Source organism: Cololabis saira, chromosome 21 (genome assembly GCF_033807715.1).
Source record: "Cololabis saira isolate AMF1-May2022 chromosome 21, fColSai1.1, whole genome shotgun sequence".
Classification (NCBI taxonomy): domain Eukaryota; kingdom Metazoa; phylum Chordata; class Actinopteri; order Beloniformes; family Belonidae; genus Cololabis; species Cololabis saira.
Window position 1 is genome coordinate 28,640,676 of NC_084607.1, and position 17,963 is coordinate 28,658,638.

Genomic DNA, 17,963 nt, shown 5'->3' on the forward strand with positions numbered 1-17,963 from the left:
CTTTAAACCATTTCATAAAATCCTAACATTATTAACCTTACATTTCTGTGTGGGGATGACATAGTGGTTACACTGCTGTTATTGTTACATGACTGCCCTAAAATAGCAAATAACTGCAGCATGGCCTTCGTGTGGCATAATTATTCTGTTTATGTCTGGTTTGTGTCTGTAATTCCCCACATCACTGTCTCCATGGTGTTTGATTGTCCTCGCCATCGGGCAGCTTGTTTTGTGAAGCTAGGGGGCGCGGTTTATTCAAATGACACAGGAGCTTCTGATGCTTGACGTGCTATCAGACCACAGCGAACACGGCGCTGTGATTGGACGACGGCGACTGGTCTCATGACAAGAACGGCTCCGTCTCAGCCAATCAGAGGACGCTCCGGCCCGCCGGGTCTGTTTGTGAATGACGTAATTATCGTAAAACAAGATGGCGTCGCCTTGGAAATAAGTCGGTGTGAACGTGTTAATTGGTGTCAAAGACTGCCTCTCTCGAGGCTTTAGTGTCGGTTTATAGTTATTCTGATAACGAACCCCTTTCACAATAAGGCAGGTGCGCTGTAGGCGTTGGTGAACGCCTGAGAGGAGCTGTGGTGTGTGATCCCTGACCCTCGGGTGACAGCCGGAGAGGGAGCTGCTCGGCCGGGATGGACACCGGGGAGTTCATCTCCTCCATGGACAACATGGACCCGACTCTCGCAGAGTTAGGGGACGAATTCACCCTAGGAGACATTGACGGTGAGTCCAGCTGCCGCTGCCAGCACCGGCCAGTGTTGTTGTCAGGACTCGAGTTGTAAAAAATAATCAGGGGGGTGGTGGATTTTATCATATGGGGACAGATAATTTGTGCTGATTACAAATAATATAATATATTACAAATAATAGCAGTGACCAAAACACCTGCAGAAATACTGCAGGAATGACATAGCAGCAGTTAAATGCAGCCTTCTGTAAGCTTTAAATATCCACTGGGCTTACATCAAATACATCAAAACACAACAATAAAAAACACTTTTCTGACTCTGTCCTTCACAGGATAAGTAACATGGATCACTGCAAAAAATCTTTGCAAAAATCTTAACAAGAATATTTGTCTTATTTCTAGTTAAAAACAACAATTTTCACCTGTTTCAAGTAGATTTTCATTTGAAATAAGTAGAAAAATCTGCCAGTGGAACAAGATGTTTTTTTTTTTGCTTGTAATGAGAAGATAAATCTTGTCCCACTGGTAGATTTTTCTACTTATTTCAAGTGAAAATTTACTTGAAACAGGTGAAAATTGTCAAATAACAAGTTATTTTTCTGGTGTTATTTTTCTGGACTCCAAATGTTGAAATATCAGAAATACCACATTCATTGATGAAATGACATAAGGGATGGAAAGGGGAGATGGCAGTTTTATTTTTATTTCAGGGGGGATGCCGTCCCCCCTCATCCCCCCTCAACTCGAGTAATGGTTGTTGTTTATCCTCTAAATGTTGGGCAATCGTTGCCCACGACAAGCTCATCAGGTCAGATTTATAACATTAAAATGCAGCTTTCATCTAATCTAAACTTTAGATTAAATTTTTTTCCATCCGTGCAGTTCCTGTTAATTTTTTTTCATATAAAAGTGATTCATTGGTTACATATTGCATCACATTTAATTCAACATCAACTCGCTCTGCGAGAGATTTGGAAGTCACCTATTTCTGTTGCTTGTTTTGTGCAATCGTTATTTTTCCATATAGATTACACTTTGGGCTTTTTGTTTCATTGTGTTATGTATGTTTATGTCCAGCCATCAGCACTGAGAGACAGGCTTCTCCTAGGAAGGAGCAGATGACGTTATTTTGCAGACTGCTGGTGTTTTCCGTGATGCAGAGGTGGATGTAAAATGGAAAAGGTTGTTCATAAGGAAGTCAAGCAGAACAAAGAGATCTGAAAGTTCAGCTTTTGTCATCCAGAGTTCTTGCAAAATTCTAAAATTGGACATTTTAAGAGTGTTACATTAATTGTTTTTTACTTGCGGTATTTTTTTTTTTTTTTTCTTTCGTCCTCCTCATGGTCTCCCCAGGAAAACAAACAAACTATATATAGATAAATGAATAAGCCTCAGAAAAAATTAGATAGTGTTTCGGAAGATGAAATGATATTTTCAGAGAATTAACAAAAAAAACAAAGGGGTGGGAAAAGCATTTTAGACCCCCCCACAAAACAAAAAGTGGAGGTAAAAATGGAAAAACCAAGTACACACACACACACACACACACACACACACACACACAAAGATTTTTCTGAAATGTCATTGTTGTTTCTTTTTTTTGCCATGTGTGTTGCAACTCAGGGCCACTTTTCCATTAACTTTTGTATGTTTGCCAAGTTTGTCCTGCAGAGATTACTGAGCAGTAATTGTTAGCCAACATCTCTGCAGAGATCCAGTTCTGCACTCTGCGAGTCTGGACTCGGGCAACAAATGGCATCCCCGATCCTATCTCAGTGTTATCAAAAGAAGTTTGGCATACACTGAAAGGATTGAGCTTTTGGGGAAACACTGGTCAGTGCAGAGTCACCAGATTCCCGATAGGGTGGAATTTTACTGAATGCTAAGTTACCAGACCGGATTGATAGGTGGATCCGTGTGTGTCTCTGTGCAGGACATTGATGGTTTCATCAACTGTGATTTTGGGTGGTCACCACTATAGAACTGAGATTACAAAAAAGATGCAACAAACATGAAGTGCTGAAGATGTCCAACCCATTCCTATGGGGGGATCTTTTGGCTACGTTTTTATAAAAATGTGACATTTAAATAGTCATCAGACGACAGTTTTTGAAATGTTTTTAATGATTATGTGAGAAGAGAGAAATGTATCGACTGTATGAGAGAGAGAAATGGCAGCTTAACAGATGACCTGCAGCACAGGCAGCCCAGATCTACGCCATCTGGATCCGACCCACATGAATGAATAGTTTTTCTCTTTAGTTTTTTCTCTTCTGACTGTAAATGTTATCCATTTACAGTCATTGGAGGTATTTTATTTCTTAGAATTATGGTCGAGATTTCAGGTTTATTTTGTTAAATATATTTAAATTCATCCCACACTGTGGTATATTTGAAGTAATCTCAGATTCCAAATATAACCAGCCGTTATGTTTCAACTGTGTGCATTTCTGAGAGTAGCCGCCTTTCAACAGTTGAGTATATTCATATAGAACATTCCTTCTCTCCCAATTATTTGCTTAGCAACTGTGGTTCTGGTTATATAACTTATTTACTTTGCTCTGAGCTGCCCCCTTTGATGAATTTAGCCTTTGTGTCAGCTTTTCTTTAGCTCCAGGGGCTCAGAGATGCTTTTGTCCGATCTGTCACCAACTATGTCCCCCCCTGTGGAGCAGAACCTCTGTATGTGTCTACATGAAGAGTGCATGCATGCAGCAGGTTACACTGACCGCATGTCATGAGCACTAATATCAATTATTGTTCCCGTAGTATTCTGCCTGTTGTAAATCTTGACTTGCTCTTTGTAGCTGCACCTCAAGAATGCAAGACATGGACAACGGTTCTTTAGACAAAGTTGATGTTGGCTTGCAATAACGCTTGGAAGCTTTCTGTATCCCAAGTTTTGCTTTTTCTTTCATTTTGGTTTCAAGATGTGCCAGATTATGAACAGGGAAGAATCCACCTTAGCAGTCTCCGAGCTTTTTGTTTTTGCTATTTAAAAATCAGATAAGTTCATAACTTAAGATTTTCTGTTGTCTGGGTGGGGGTCAGTTTTAGTTAGTTTTGAGTGTTTGTCTAGTTATTGTTAGCCACTTTGGTTTCCCGTGTGTGCTATTTGGTTTGGCTGAACCACTATACAAGTTTCCCTCATGTCTCATTGTGGCAGGTCAGTTTTTCCAAGTTGAGTTGAGTTGAGTTGAGTGGTGTGAGAAGTTAGAGCAGTGTTTCTCAATTCTGGTCTGCATGTTTTAGATGTTTCCTTGCTTCAATCAGCACACAGACTGAGGGAACAGAGTATTCGTTCATCATTATTATGCAAGATCCCCGTCACAAAACAAGAGACTGTTCCAGTAGTACTGAATGCAATAAATAAATAAATAAATAAATAAATAGAAAGAAATCAGTTCACGTTCGGCGCTGCTTGGGTCGTTTGATCCGTGAGACATCCAGTGGAAAGGATTTGCTCATTGATTTAACACCACTTTCAGACAGCCCATAAATGTGCTCGTTCTCTGCTGAATTATCTGCCTTGCTGACTTACAGTAAGATTAAGTTCAAGGCTACAAACCTGTGACCCTGACAGATGGAGCCATACGCTCGCTGATTGCTGATGCAGATTTACTCTGCGTCAAACTCTGAATCATTCAATCTGATGTCATTGTATGCCAAAATTGTTATATAGATATATTTCATAATCTTGTGATTATTTTTCTAGTAAATCCATTTACATCAAATAGACAACGTCTAATTAAAACAAACATTTTATTTATATAACCCATCTTTTTTAATTTCAAGTCCGAAATATGACTCTTGACAATGATCAGTACTGATTCCAATATCAGAGGTCTTTTATGTCATTCATTTGATTTAGAAGTCAGGTTTCCTAAGGGAATATTTCAAATAGAAGTTTAAAAATAAACATCTACATCATCCAGCACTGGAAATAATTAAACAACAATAATGATCTGAACTGGGTGAATTGGGTTGGGCTTTTGCAGCATCAAAAACAAGCAACCATGAAAGCGCAGTGACTGAATAATAAAATCAATATTGTTTCCTGTTCCTTACTTGTTGGGTCGAATTTTCATCAGCAGGAATAAAGCAGTCATTTATTGCAGCTTTTGTGTCCTAGTATTTATCTTTTAAGGCCATCAAGATAAACATTTACTCTCACAAGGCTGTGTCTGTGAAGGCTACTCTGTATTGATTTATGAGCTGAACGGTAGCTTTGCCTGCGTGAAGATATGCAACCATTCAAGGCCAGACCATGAAATCAGCATTAAGGTGTCTTAATCAGACTGCGACAACCTTATTACCCCACTAAATGTTCTGGGTCATTTGGACATCAGGCCATCAACCAATTATCATGAGTATCTATTTTATGCTCTTGCGCACTCATCTACCAAGTGCTCTTATTGAATAAAATTGTTTTTAAAGGGTTATCAATCTACTTTCTATATAGAAAAAACCATAAATGTGAAATAAGTCCCTTGATGTATTTGTTTTGGTCTGTGAGCTTATCTGTATTTTTTTGGTTGCAATCCAGGCTTCTTTTAAAGTCTGTTTGATTCTCATTTTCCTCAGAGATGCTGCAGTTTGTCAATAACCAGGTGGGGGATTTCCCAGACTTGTTTGAGGACCAGATGGCCCCAGCAGGCTCTCTGCAGAGCAGCAACACCAGCTCCGCCCAACAACTGGCCGTTCAAACTCCTTCAACACCTCAGACACCAGCCACTGCTGCTTACCAGAGTTCCAGCATGAGCCTGGCCTCCTCCCAGACTCTGTCCCCTCAGTCTGTCCCCCTCACTCCTCCTCTTACTCCTGCACAGACGCCTTCCCCCACCACCACAATCTCCTCAGTGCAGCAGCAGGTGACACGAAGCCCTCCTCTCCTCCAGCCGAGGCCCCAGATAGTCCAACCAATCCAGCCTCAGCCCCAACAGACAGCCCAGCCAACCATCCAGGTATTAAATGTAAAAAAACAACTACATTTTATTCATTCTTTTCTGTCTGGGTCTATTAGGATGCATCAAGTTTATCCTGTGTTATGCTCTGCATTGAAAGTTAAACTGGTTTTGTGTCAATGAAACAGACTTTACAAACTGCTGCAGTGATGGAGCAGCATAAGTTTAGAGAATTAGTTTGCTTTTAATGACATTAGAAAATGTCGAAGTATTGACAGATTGTAAATCTCAATAACCAGTTAGCATGCTTTTAAATACTGCATAGATGCCTCAGTGAAACTACGGGTCTGTTAGCCTGGATGATATTCTTTAAATGATACCACAGGACTGTCTCAGAAAATTAGAATATTGTGATAAAGTCCTTTAGTTTCTGTAATGCAAAAATGTCATACATTCTGCATTCATTACAAATCAACTGAAATATTGCAAGCCTTTTATTATTTTAATATTGCTGATCATGGTTTACAGCTTAAGAAAACTCAAATATCCTATCTCAAAAAATTAGAATATTCTGGGAATCTTAATCTTAAACTGTAAGCCATAATCAGCAATATTAAAATAATAAAAGGCTTGCAATATTTCAGTTGATTTGTAATGAATCCAGAATGTATGACATTTTAGTTTTTTTAATTTTATTACAGAAAATAAAGAACTTTATCACAATATTCTAATTTTCTGAGACAGTCCGGTATAGAATAGAACCTTGAAAATGTAATTAAACCGTTACTTTCTTTATTTGAATGATCTCTGAGGTGATAATGCAGGTTTAAATAAAACAGTTTGTTTTCTTGTTTACGTGCAGATGCACACTCAGGGGGTTCCTATGCAGACCCAAAGCTTCCCGGTCCACACCCTGGTCCAGACACACAGCCAGACACCGCTGCCCATCCAGACACAGGCCCAAACTGTGATGATTGCCTCCCATGGCGGGCAATCACGCTTCATCCAGAACCCCGTCATCTGCCACCAGAGCCACGCTTCTGGGTTCCAAGGTGACTGCACTGAAGGGCAGAACAGTGTTTCAATGAAGTTCATTAAACATGTTGAAGTGATGCTGTAGCAGCAGTGTCGAGCCTGATTATTCTCCTTCCCCCAGTCCTCCAGCCACAGATGCAGAGCATTATGACGTCACAGCAGATGCAACCAGTTACTATCCAGCACCAGCGTGTTCTGACCCCAACAGGTCAAACCATCCAGACTCTCTCCACAGCACCCACAACAGTCCACACTGTGCAACAGCAGGTGCAACAAGTACCTGTAAGTAACCTAGAGAGGCATTGAAAGAATAATCACATTTAGAGAGTTTGTCAAATTTGGAACAAATGTTTATTATATTTGTTTTACAAAGGTGTAAGAAGTAAGTTTAAAAAAGAAAGAAAAAAGATGTTCTGGGTCTATGTTCTTTATTTTCTGTAATGCAATTTAAAAAAAAAAAAAAAAAAAAAAAAAAAAAATGTCATACATTCTGGATTCATTATAAATCAACTGAAATATTGCAAGCCTTTTATTTTAATATTGCTGATTATGGTTTACAGTTTAAGATTAAGATTCCCAGAATATTCTAATTTTTTTAGATAGAATATTTGAGTTTTCTTAAGCTGTAAGCCATGATCATCAATATTAAAATAATAAAAGGCTTGCAATATTTCAGTTGATTTGTAATGAATCCAGAATGTATGACATTTTTGTTTTTGTAATTGCATTACAGAAAATCACAATATTCAAATTTTCGGAGACAGTCCTGTATAAATAAAATTGAATTGACTTGAAATCCTTACAAAAATCTTGTGGATGTTTTCCATCAGGTTCTGGTCCAGCAGCCTCAGATTCTAAAGACAGACTCGCTGGTTCTCACAACACTCAAACCAGATGGGACACAGGTGTTGTCTACAATGCAGAGCCCCACAGGCATCACCACCCTGACCACACCCATCCAAAACACGGCTTTACAAGTCCCGGTACGTAACATGGATTAAAAAATGTCAAATGATTTTATTAACAAACCTACAGCCACGGTCTTAATACGTAATAAGTGAGAATTTCTGCTTCTGATTTCCATCCCCAGACGCTGATGGGCAGCAACATTCTGACCACTGTCCCTGTTATGATGGGTGGAGGAGACAAACTGCCCATAAAGCAGCTGCAGCCAGGCTCCAACTGCACTAATGGAGCCAGACAGTGCATGGAGCAGAATCAGGGCATGCCAGGAGGTTTTGGACCAGGGGTAGTGGTGAAGGAGGGGGAGAGGAGGACAACACACAACATCATTGAGAAGCGATACAGGTCTTCCATTAACGATAAGATCGTGGAGCTCAGAGACCTGGTTATGGGCAATGATGCGAAGGTACCGGTAGGATCCAAAAACAAAAAGACTTAAATCACAGATAGACTGTAGAATCAGAAACCTCATCTATCCTCAATGTCTTCTCTTCTTTTCAGATGCATAAATCTGGAGTTCTGAGGAAGGCCATTGACTACATAAAGTACCTCCAACAGGTTAATCACAAACTACGGCAAGAGAACCTGGCCCTGAAGATGGGCAATCAGAAGAACAGTAAGTTTTTTCCATGACGTAAAGCTGCGTGTGGGTCATCATGTCTACCCATTTTTGAATTTGCACTGTTGTGTTCTTAATATCGCAGAGTCAGTGACGCTCTCTGACGATGCTGAGCTCAAACAAGAAGTGGTGTTGATGTCGCCTCCAGCCTCAGATTCTGGTTCTGGTTCCCCTCACCAGTTCTCTCCTTACTGTGTTGACTCTGAGCCAGGCAGTCCCTTACTGGATCATGAACAGGTACGACACATGGACCAGATTACACACCTTTTTTTTTTTATTTACTGGCTTGCCACATGAGGTAGAACCAGCAGACTGAGGTCCATAGAGAAGTGAACTTTAATAACTTCAATCTACAGGAACTAAAATCTCAGAAATGTTGTGGCTGTTTGAGAAACTCTGTTAGATATATGATTATTTATTTTGGAGTGACTTTTTCCTTTTCTGCTTCTTTTCCATTTGGCAATGTTCACCAAAATGACTGTTACCTGGACACAAGCACATACAGGACTGTCAGAAAATTAGAATATTGTGATAAAGTTCTTTATTTTCTGTAATGCAATTTAAAAAAATAAATAAATAAAAAATGTCATACATTCTGGATTCATTACAAATCAACTGAAATGTTGGAAGCCTTTTAATATTGCTGATTATGGCTTACAGTTTAAGATTAAGATTCCCAGAATATTCAAATTTTTTTAGATATGATATTTTAGTTTTTCTTAAGCTGTGTATGTATGACGTTTTTGTAATTGCATTACAGAAAATCACAATATTCTAATTTTCTGAGACAGTCCTATACATAGGCCATGTCATGGTATTTTAGCAGTGCTTCACACAAATTTCAGAAAAACATAAATAACCACCCCCCGAACCAAGACCTTTTTTTGGTTTAAGATGTTAAATATCAGGATGATAATCATATTCATCATAAAACTCCATTGCCAAACAGCAATGGAGTTTTATGGTTTAAGTTTGATTATCAGCATACTTTATGAATTATTATATTGTTTACAAGTTGGATTATGTTTTTGTTTTGAACCTGTTTTCTATCCTCTTGACTGTCTCAGATGAAGTGTGAGCCAGATTCTCCCTCGTCGGTTGGAGTGATGGATCGTTCCCGGCTCCTTCTGTGTGCCCTGACGTTTTTCTGCCTCTCCCTTAACCCGCTGCCCTCTCTGCTGGGTTCAGAAGCCTCTGCAAGCTCCGGCCTGTCTTCAAACCACGTCCCCTCTAGATCACTTTTCTGGTTTCCGACTCACACGCAGGACTTTGGTGAGCAGCAGCAGGTCAAAAGTTGAAAACAATCTAGAAGATACTTGTTCCCTCTTTACTCATCAGGCTTTCCCTCATGTTTCATTCCTTCTCATCCTCCAGCTTCGTGGCTGCGGTGCCTGTTGCCGTGGGTGATAGTGTGGGTTCTCAGCGGGGTGGGAGCTGTGTGGGGCTGTGTCAGGGTGCTGTACCTGTGGGAGCCTGTGACACCCCTTCACTCGCCAAAGTCTGTGTCCTTCTGGAGGCACCGCAAGCAAGCAGACTTGGATCTCAACAGGGTGGGTACAGATCAGCTAAGAACAGGAAGACCAAATCAAGAAGAATCTCTACTTGTATGCAATGTGTCATGTAATTTAAAAATTGTACCTACTTAATGTCACTCGTTGATAGGGGTGTAACAATATATCGTGCCACGAAATTTCGCGATACAAAAACGTGACAATACGTGTCGTGGAGGTGACAAACTGTATCGCGATATTGGGTTATTAATATTAATCTATTGTGTTGACTAGTACCGCGCAGTATTGGTGCCGACCGCGACTCGACCTGCGGACCAAAATCTTCCTCCGCTCAGAAGAAACTAGTACAGTTTTGCGTCCCGATCCAGGGACTCTTGCAGGGTTTTGAGCTCTGAACTTTTACTTATGTAAGGCTGGTGTAGAGTTAAGCCTTACCTTATTAAATTAAATCTTTTTCGGGTGGTGAGTAGGATAAACACGGGGACAACTTCTGCTGAGTTCCAGTGTACTTTAATGTCCCTCAACAGTGTAGGATTTTAGAACATCAACACAGCACCTAGTGCCGTACTGTGGCGTATCACTCCGCCCAATCTAAAACAGACTAATCACTACAGATAAACTGACTAGTGTCATTATAGTCCCTGATTTTACATCAAAATATAAAGAATATATTTATAAAATAATGAACCCTGAATTACCAAAATAACCTTCTTAACAAAAATAAATCTCCTCTTACACTTATAAGGTGAGCATAAATCAATCTTTTTTATGATGTAAAATTGTATGTATTTATTTACTTTTATTTATTTATTTATTTAATTTTAGTTGTTAAATTTCTGGAAAAGAAAAAAGTCAAATCATACATGAGAGAAACTATTCAGTTTGTGGCAAAATATTATTACTTGTATGAAACTGAAGATGCATAATGCAAACCTGACATTTACTTTTAGTTCAGTTTGTGGAAAATGGTTGGCCTGGCTTTCTCTTTAAAACTTAAACAGTTATAAACCATTACAAACTGTAACAATAGGGCAAACGCACAGTATTGTTTTGTATTTTGTGTCTTTCAAATAAAAGACAATTTTTTTCCAGTCATATGTTCCTCATTCAAGGTTGTTAAAAAAATATTTCTATAATATCGTATCGTTATCGTGACCTCAATATCGTGTATCATACCGTATTGTAAGATTAGTGTATCGTTACACCCCTACTCGTTGAAGAGCACACTCGATCTTTGTTCAAATCATCTTCGTATTAAGGTTTGTGCTTCGAGCTCCTCACTGTTCCTCTTGTCCTTCACCTGCAGGGAGATTACACAACAGCAATGGGCAGTTTAGAGACTTCTCTGTCGGTGCTGGCAAGAGCTCTTCCCTCCTCCAACCTGGACCTGATCTGCTCGCTTTCCTGGAATTGTATCCGCTACTGTTTGCATCGTCCAACTCCTCTGGGCTGGTTGGTCCACCAAGTTGGAGGAAAACATGAGGGAGAAGAGGCCAGGACCAGTGCAAAAGATGCAGCACTGGTTTACCACCAGCTGAGCCAGCTGCAACTCACAGGTGAGTGTTGACAAACCACACCAGAAGGATCCTGTACTGAGAAACATGTTGATGACAAGAAGACTTGAACAAAGTGCGGAAAAAAATGTCTCTCTCTGTCCCTGTAGGAAAACTGCCTCAGCGCAGCAGCCTGTGGGCTTTGTCTGTGTCTTTGAGCGCTGTCAACCTAAGTGAGAGTGCCCAAGGCAAGATGGCCCCTGCTCAGCTCGCTCAGATTTATGTCACTGCAGCGATCGCCTTACGCACGGTCCTGGGCCACCACCTCTCCTGTCTGCCCGTACGTGTCTTGCCCGGCCCATCATCATAGTCGTGATTCCCACTTTCTTTTTACATCATTGGCATTATTTCTGTGTCTCCCAGGGTTACCTTTTAGGTTGTGCAGAGAGTGTGGCCAACCAGTCGGAGACCAAGCCCATCCCTGACTGCCTGCGCTGGCTCTTCACTCCACTGGGCAGGCAGTTCTTCCTGAGCTGTGATTGGTCGGTGAAGTCGGAGAGCAGCGACTTGGTGTACACTTCTCCGAGAGACCCAGGTGGGTTCGTCTGATGATTTCTTTCTCTCTTTCTTCTTTAGTTATAAATACAACCTTGTTAATGAACTTGTTCCTTTCTATTTTCCTTCCTCCAGCCGACCCCATTGCCCAGTTGCACAGTTGCTTCTGCAGGAAGCTTTTGGAGAGAGCGGTTCACACCCTCATCCAGCCCCAGAGCGAGGCTGACGCAGGCAGTCGCAAGAAGGACTCTGGGTAAGACGCTCATAGCAGAATACCGTCACTGTCAAGGAGGAGGGCTCTTTAATGACCAGAGCTAGTTTGGTTTGACATGATTCATGTGGTATCTATTATCGTCTTATCTTTTTTCCTGATCTGTCACAGGGAGTTTTCAAGCGCCCTGGAGTTCCTCGAGTTGTTGAACAGCTGCACGGAGGATTCACCGTCTCCTCCTCCTCGTTTTTCAACTCCTCCCAATCAAACCACCACCCCAGGTATGACAGGGAGGGGAAGGAACTGCTATGCAGTTTAGAAAGAAACATTAATAGAAATCAATAATTATGTGTGTAAGAGATTAAAACATTAAATCTTTAACCTAATTGCTCTGATTCTGATTTATTAGTGAAACTACACCCTCTTTTAACCCTACACTGATGGCCAATTTAGCAGAGTGCTTTATTCATTCATTAGTTTGTAGGACAAGCAGCTTTTGTTAGATATGAGTTCACAGTTGACAGTCAGTTAGAGAAATATTGATTAGACTGTCCTGTCGCATTATCTCAAAGAACCGTGCTACACATACACACACATACCACATTATATTAACACAAAGATGCAGAGCTTTTACAATTAAACATTTCAATCCAAAAGTCTATACAAGCTATTAGAGTTGATTTCTACACATTCATTGTCTATATAATGTTCCTTCTCTTTTAAATTCCCAGTTGGAGATCCAGTGAGTCGCTGGTGGGCTCTGGTGCTGAAGGCTGCCGTGCGTTGGCTGCAGGGCGACGATGTTGCTGTTAGATCACTTTTGACAGAAGCGGAGCGAATGCCAAGAGCTCTGCTCATTCTTGAGTAAGCTAAAAAAAAAAAAAACAACTTGTGACGCAGTTCTCAAAACACGAGTATCAAATTAAATGTAAACCGAGGGACAAAATGTTTATCATAGGATATTATTTATTTATTTAATAGATTTTTTTTCCATTGTTGGTTCAAATGGTTCGGATTTTCTAAAGTGCACGTCTCCATGTGCTACAGTGGGTTGTGTATATTGTGTAAGAGAGTGAAAGAAGAATTTTTACAATACGTTTTCCTGATATTGGGTTCCAAAACTTGAAAGGACAGACGCCAAAATGCAAAAGCCATTGTCATGAATCCCTATTTCCTCTCCGTTGCAGCCACCCTCTGCCCAAGGCTGTGCTGCTTCTTTGTAAGGTGGTTCAGATGAGCGTGTGCCCTCTGAAGGGGGAAGGGGTGGTTGCCTGCCTCTCTCACTGTGACAGAGCCAGCAGCTATCTGCGTCCCAGCATCTCTGTGCCATTCACTCAGTCTGGCAGCTGGCTTAACAAGGTAAAACACTCTTTACGACCTGTGCTCGGCTTGTAATTGGAGCTTTTGATCATAGATCGATTTATTTTCAATCTAATAGTGCATGTCTGTGATTTGATATCAAGTTAAATCTGCTCACGATGTCTACTCGGTGACGTAATCACGCTGCATGCTGGGAGAGGGTCAGGCTGGTGTGGGGCTGTGTGTGTGTGCGCAGTGTGGGTGGCAGGAGGTGGCTGTGGTGCATTGTAGTTGCATTGCATGATCTTGAAGGCGAGTGCAATGTGTCTGCAGTGCAATACAGAGGCCTCCCCGATCTGCACGCACCCGCTACACACCCCACCACACAACATGAAATCAATGCCAATCAAGTACTAATCTAGCCTTTTGATTTCTGGCATGCATGTTCCCTTGGTTGCTGAAGATGCAATGGGGCGGTGGTGGTCATATTTGATTAACAGCTTGGGTAGAAAATGCTTCTCTTCAAAATTCAAGTCCAAAAAAAAAAAAAAAACACAACACAAAGTCAATTGGAATTTTTTGCAAATATAGAAAGCAACTTTTTTTCTTTATCCTCTAAGGGAGTAGAGCTCATGGTCTGTGATCTTCTGCTGACGTTGAGGACCAGTTTATGGCAGCGAGGAGGCAGCAGCAACGGAGAGCCCGGCCCGGCTCCTGGATCCCAGCTGGCCGGCTTTCAGAGGGACCTGAGCGCGCTCAGGAAGCTCACGCAGTGCTACAGACAGGCACAGCACAAGGTACGGCTTCAGCAACAACATGACGGACACAATAGTACTCAGGAAACGCAGGATTTTGATGTGTCGGTAGATTAATTTTTGGACATCTGTGATAACTGTATACCGTACATTTTTCACAACCACCAAACTTCAAGTTACTGAGGTCCTGACTGACGGCTGAGATAAACCTCCATTGTCCATCTTTCAATTAAATAATTCCTTTTTGATTATATAACTTTTTTTAAATCTGCATTTTTTCCTAAAAGGGTTTTTTGTCAGTTTTTTGTGCATATGTTAATTGAATCCTGACTTTATTTAGAATAAGCCTGTGAAACAGCTTGCTGACATCACTGCTACCAACTGCAATAATCCAACCACAGTTGATAATAAAATAAGTTCTGTAAAGATTTACTGGAGGATTCGTTGTTGGAGCACAATTTTTCTGGACATTCTGATTTTTGTAAAAGTGCAAATGAGAAGGTTAATAAAGATGTAGGAATAACTTCCACATTGCATTTTATTTCATTTTTTTCCAGCATCCTCTGTTAATACTTGACAATCGCAGTCATTTTGGCCCTTTTTGTGTTGCGTTCACTCAGGTGTTTCTTCATGAGACCACTGTGCGGCTGATGGCGGGAGCCAGTCCCACAAGGACACACCAGCTGCTGGAGCACAACCTGCGACGTAGGACACACGGCCCACACTCAGCAGGTACGCAGAATCCAAATACATCACACCTCAGACTCCCAGCAGAATTGTATCCTCACACAAACACAGAGTGAAACTTCAGCTTCAATCCTCGAATATCTTTAGCTTCTCACTGAGCATACTTGGCTTTTAATGTCAAAACTGATGCCGTGGTTTACAACAATCTTATATGGCAGGGTGACGAGATGCTAATCTATGCTTTTCTTCCTCCTTTACCTCCTTAGAGGGTGAGTCGATTCTAGGTGAGAGGGAGAGAGCTCACGCCATCTTGCTGGCCTGCCGCCACCTGCCCATGCCTCTGCTGACTCCCCCGGGACACCGAGCCCGCCTGCTGGCCGAGGCCAAGAGAACCCTGGAGCGGGTGGGAGACCGGCGCTCCCTGCAGGACTGTCAGCAGATCCTGCTGCGCCTCGGTGGAGGAACCACCATGGCTGCTTCTTAAACACACAGCGCAGCAAGAATCTCTGTAACTTTTTCATAGATAAAGAAAGAAATGCTAATCAGGCGACTCATCCAACCACAAAATTGAATTTTTCAACAGTCAGCCATTAGCATTTATCAACTTCTCAAAGTGGGTGATTTTCACTGTCACGGTTACATTTAACGGCCCAGTCCCCACATCCTGTTAGTATGTTGATGCCTGGTTGCATTGGTGCAGCACCATCACCACACTGTCTGATCCTTATTTCCATCAGATGCCACGAAGGCACTAAGAGCTGATTCTTCCCCCGCAGCCAAGGATCCATTTCACACTTTTCAGGAATGTGATTCAGATCCACACCAACGTTTTTATGGGCTATTACTTCACCCTTGCTGCACCTCTCCACAATGGTTCTGAAAAGTTTTGGCTTGGTAGTCTTTCTCATAATCCTGTTTACAGGCAAAAAAAAACATGCAAACACCTTCCGAGGAACAATGCTAGCAGGCCCATAATGGAAAAGGGACCATTATCTAAAGCAGTTCATAGATGAGCTGCAGGAGACAAAGCCGTACAATCATTAGTGCTACACAGTTTAGTGAGTGCTGCATACTTGTGTATTGTTTCATTGAATTTTCAAGCTTTAAGGGGCTTCACAGTATTCCAGAGTAGACGGCAGAGGTCTGAGCTATAGTGTAGGATGCACACAGACTAGCTTGTTTCTACCGTACAGTGCTGAGTAGTGTATCTTCCTATCTACCTCAAACTCTGTACAAAGCCAGCATTGTACTGTGGAGCAAAATACAATACTTAAGCATCACATAATTTACCCAGAATCTGATTAAAATCACCATTTAAAGAAACGCTTTAGTTTATTACATTATCGTTTTTATGAGGTTCTGCTGATCTGTTTTACTTTGTGGGATTCAGCAGCACACCGCTGCTGCTGGCACACTCCTTAAAGTCAAACAAAGAGCAGGGAAAATAGTTGGACTTGGGAAACATCCAGTCAGCAGAACATTTGCAAATACCCATCTACACACAGACTTCTTAAAGTAATAACATTCAGACTCGCAGTGACGTTGTGTATATAACTTGTATATAAGCAGAAAAATAGAAATGGGGGGGAAAAAAACAGGATGTTATTTGCTACTGCTTGAGAGATGCACACCCAGGAGAGCATGATCACATGCAAGGTCAACTGTCTGAACCTTTACGTTGTACACCACCAGATCTCATGAGTCCCAGTCACTCACTTATGGTAATAACAGACAACAAGCATGATGTTGCCCATTAAAGTCTGTTTACTCAAAGTCTGTTTACTACTACTACTACTGTCATTTAGCAGAGGCTTTTATCCAAAGCGACTTATATCTGTTAAGTTTTGTTGTTTGTTTTGCTGCATCTATCCACTTAAGCCACCTTGCACTTCTGAGCAGTGGATGTCTGGAACTAAAGATGCTTTTGGTGGTGTTTCACCATAAAGGTGCAGGTTAAGAAAAAGATGGGGTGTGTACGCAGTGATGAAGGGTATTTTCCAGGAAGTGTGGTCCATCTATGAAGTTAAGCCTCTCAAGTAAAATTGCCTTGATGTAATGTTTAGGAAAAGAATCTTATGTTTTATCGATTTGGAGTGATGTAAATCGAGATCTTTTCCAATTAGCTTTTTATTTGTAATTATTGACTTACATGTGACACAGCACTTTTGTCATTCTTTTATTTGCTCTAAATATTTTATTTAATGGTTGTGTAATATGATGCTTTTTGGATGAATGGGGGGCAGTTTAAACTATTGTTTTATATTGGAGAAAGAAGTATAGGGTCAGAAACTCAGAGTGGAATCACAGAGCAAGATTATTTTCATTAAAATATACATTCCTCCTTTAGAGCTCCAGCTTCTTGTGTAAGATTCACTCCTTTTCAGCTGACTGTCAGATTTCTCAAATTTTAAGAAGTACAAACACACAGTTAGGAAATGACAGGACTTCTCTAAAAGTAGTTCTGAAAATCCTTATTTCAGTTACTGGTTGCCTTCCCTGACTGCTAAAAGTAAGAAAAAGATAAGAGCGCAATGCTTCAAGAGCCGTTGCCAAGCTGGAGTTTTTCCTGTTGTTCTAATTGTTACTTTCTATGTCCTTTTGCCCACTCAAGATGTTTTATTGTTTGAACTTCTGTGTTACTTTTAATGTTTTCTAATAAAACATCACAGCAGTGTTTTGGCCTGTGCAATCATTTCTTCTTTTTTTTAAATACACTTTAAGGATGCATAACACTGGCGGTTCAAATGTTGACACAAAGCTGAAGAAACAGAAAACGTCGGCCCCCATGTTTGACTCTGGGGTGTTGCCAGGGTGTGAGCAGCAGCATCAGTCACATAACCATGATGGTGTGACATTAATTTAGTTTACAGAGGGTTTTCTTTTTCAAACACTTTGTGGTGCTCAAATGAGATACGCTCACATACTTCACAGAGAGACAAGACATTCCTTGATACAGGGTGAGTCCTGCCAGAGGATGGAGAGGAAAAGATAAACCAAGAAACAGAAGATTGAAGAAGAGGTGAAAATACAAGACTGCTTATGATGACTAGTGTCATTCATAATAAACTGATTTTTACCTAATTTACATTACACACACACGAATTGGACATTTGCAGAAATTAATTATTGTAGGAATGTAATAAAATGACGAATCCTAATTTCACGTCTGTCAGTCCAGCGGAAGAATTTAACTCTATGTGTTTCCCGTCGGACTAAAAATAAAGGACG

At 40.9% G+C, this 17,963-nt stretch overlaps 1 protein-coding gene across 4 annotated transcripts; it reads left to right on the forward strand.

The window, feature by feature from the left end:
• Nucleotides 1-426: 426 nt before the first annotated feature.
• Nucleotides 427-16,318, forward strand: srebf2 (sterol regulatory element binding transcription factor 2). Of its 4 annotated transcripts, none has more exons than XM_061712841.1 (20): nt 427-738; nt 5,288-5,676; nt 6,470-6,659; nt 6,764-6,924; nt 7,473-7,625; nt 7,733-8,017; nt 8,107-8,221; nt 8,310-8,461; nt 9,292-9,496; nt 9,599-9,774; nt 11,042-11,291; nt 11,399-11,568; nt 11,652-11,823; nt 11,919-12,036; nt 12,166-12,275; nt 12,726-12,858; nt 13,182-13,353; nt 13,914-14,090; nt 14,669-14,780; nt 15,002-16,318. In XM_061712841.1, the coding sequence occupies exons 1-20, from the start codon at nt 648-650 to the stop codon at nt 15,217-15,219; spliced, it is 3,549 nt and encodes a 1,182-aa protein (XP_061568825.1). In that variant the 5' UTR covers nt 427-647; the 3' UTR covers nt 15,220-16,318. The 4 variants fall into 4 exon arrangements, with proteins under 4 accessions (XP_061568825.1, XP_061568826.1, XP_061568827.1 ...); XM_061712842.1 differs by having other exon boundaries at nt 7,733-8,011; XM_061712843.1 differs by having other exon boundaries at nt 5,288-5,667.
• The last annotated feature ends 1,645 nt before the right edge of the window (nt 16,319-17,963 follow it).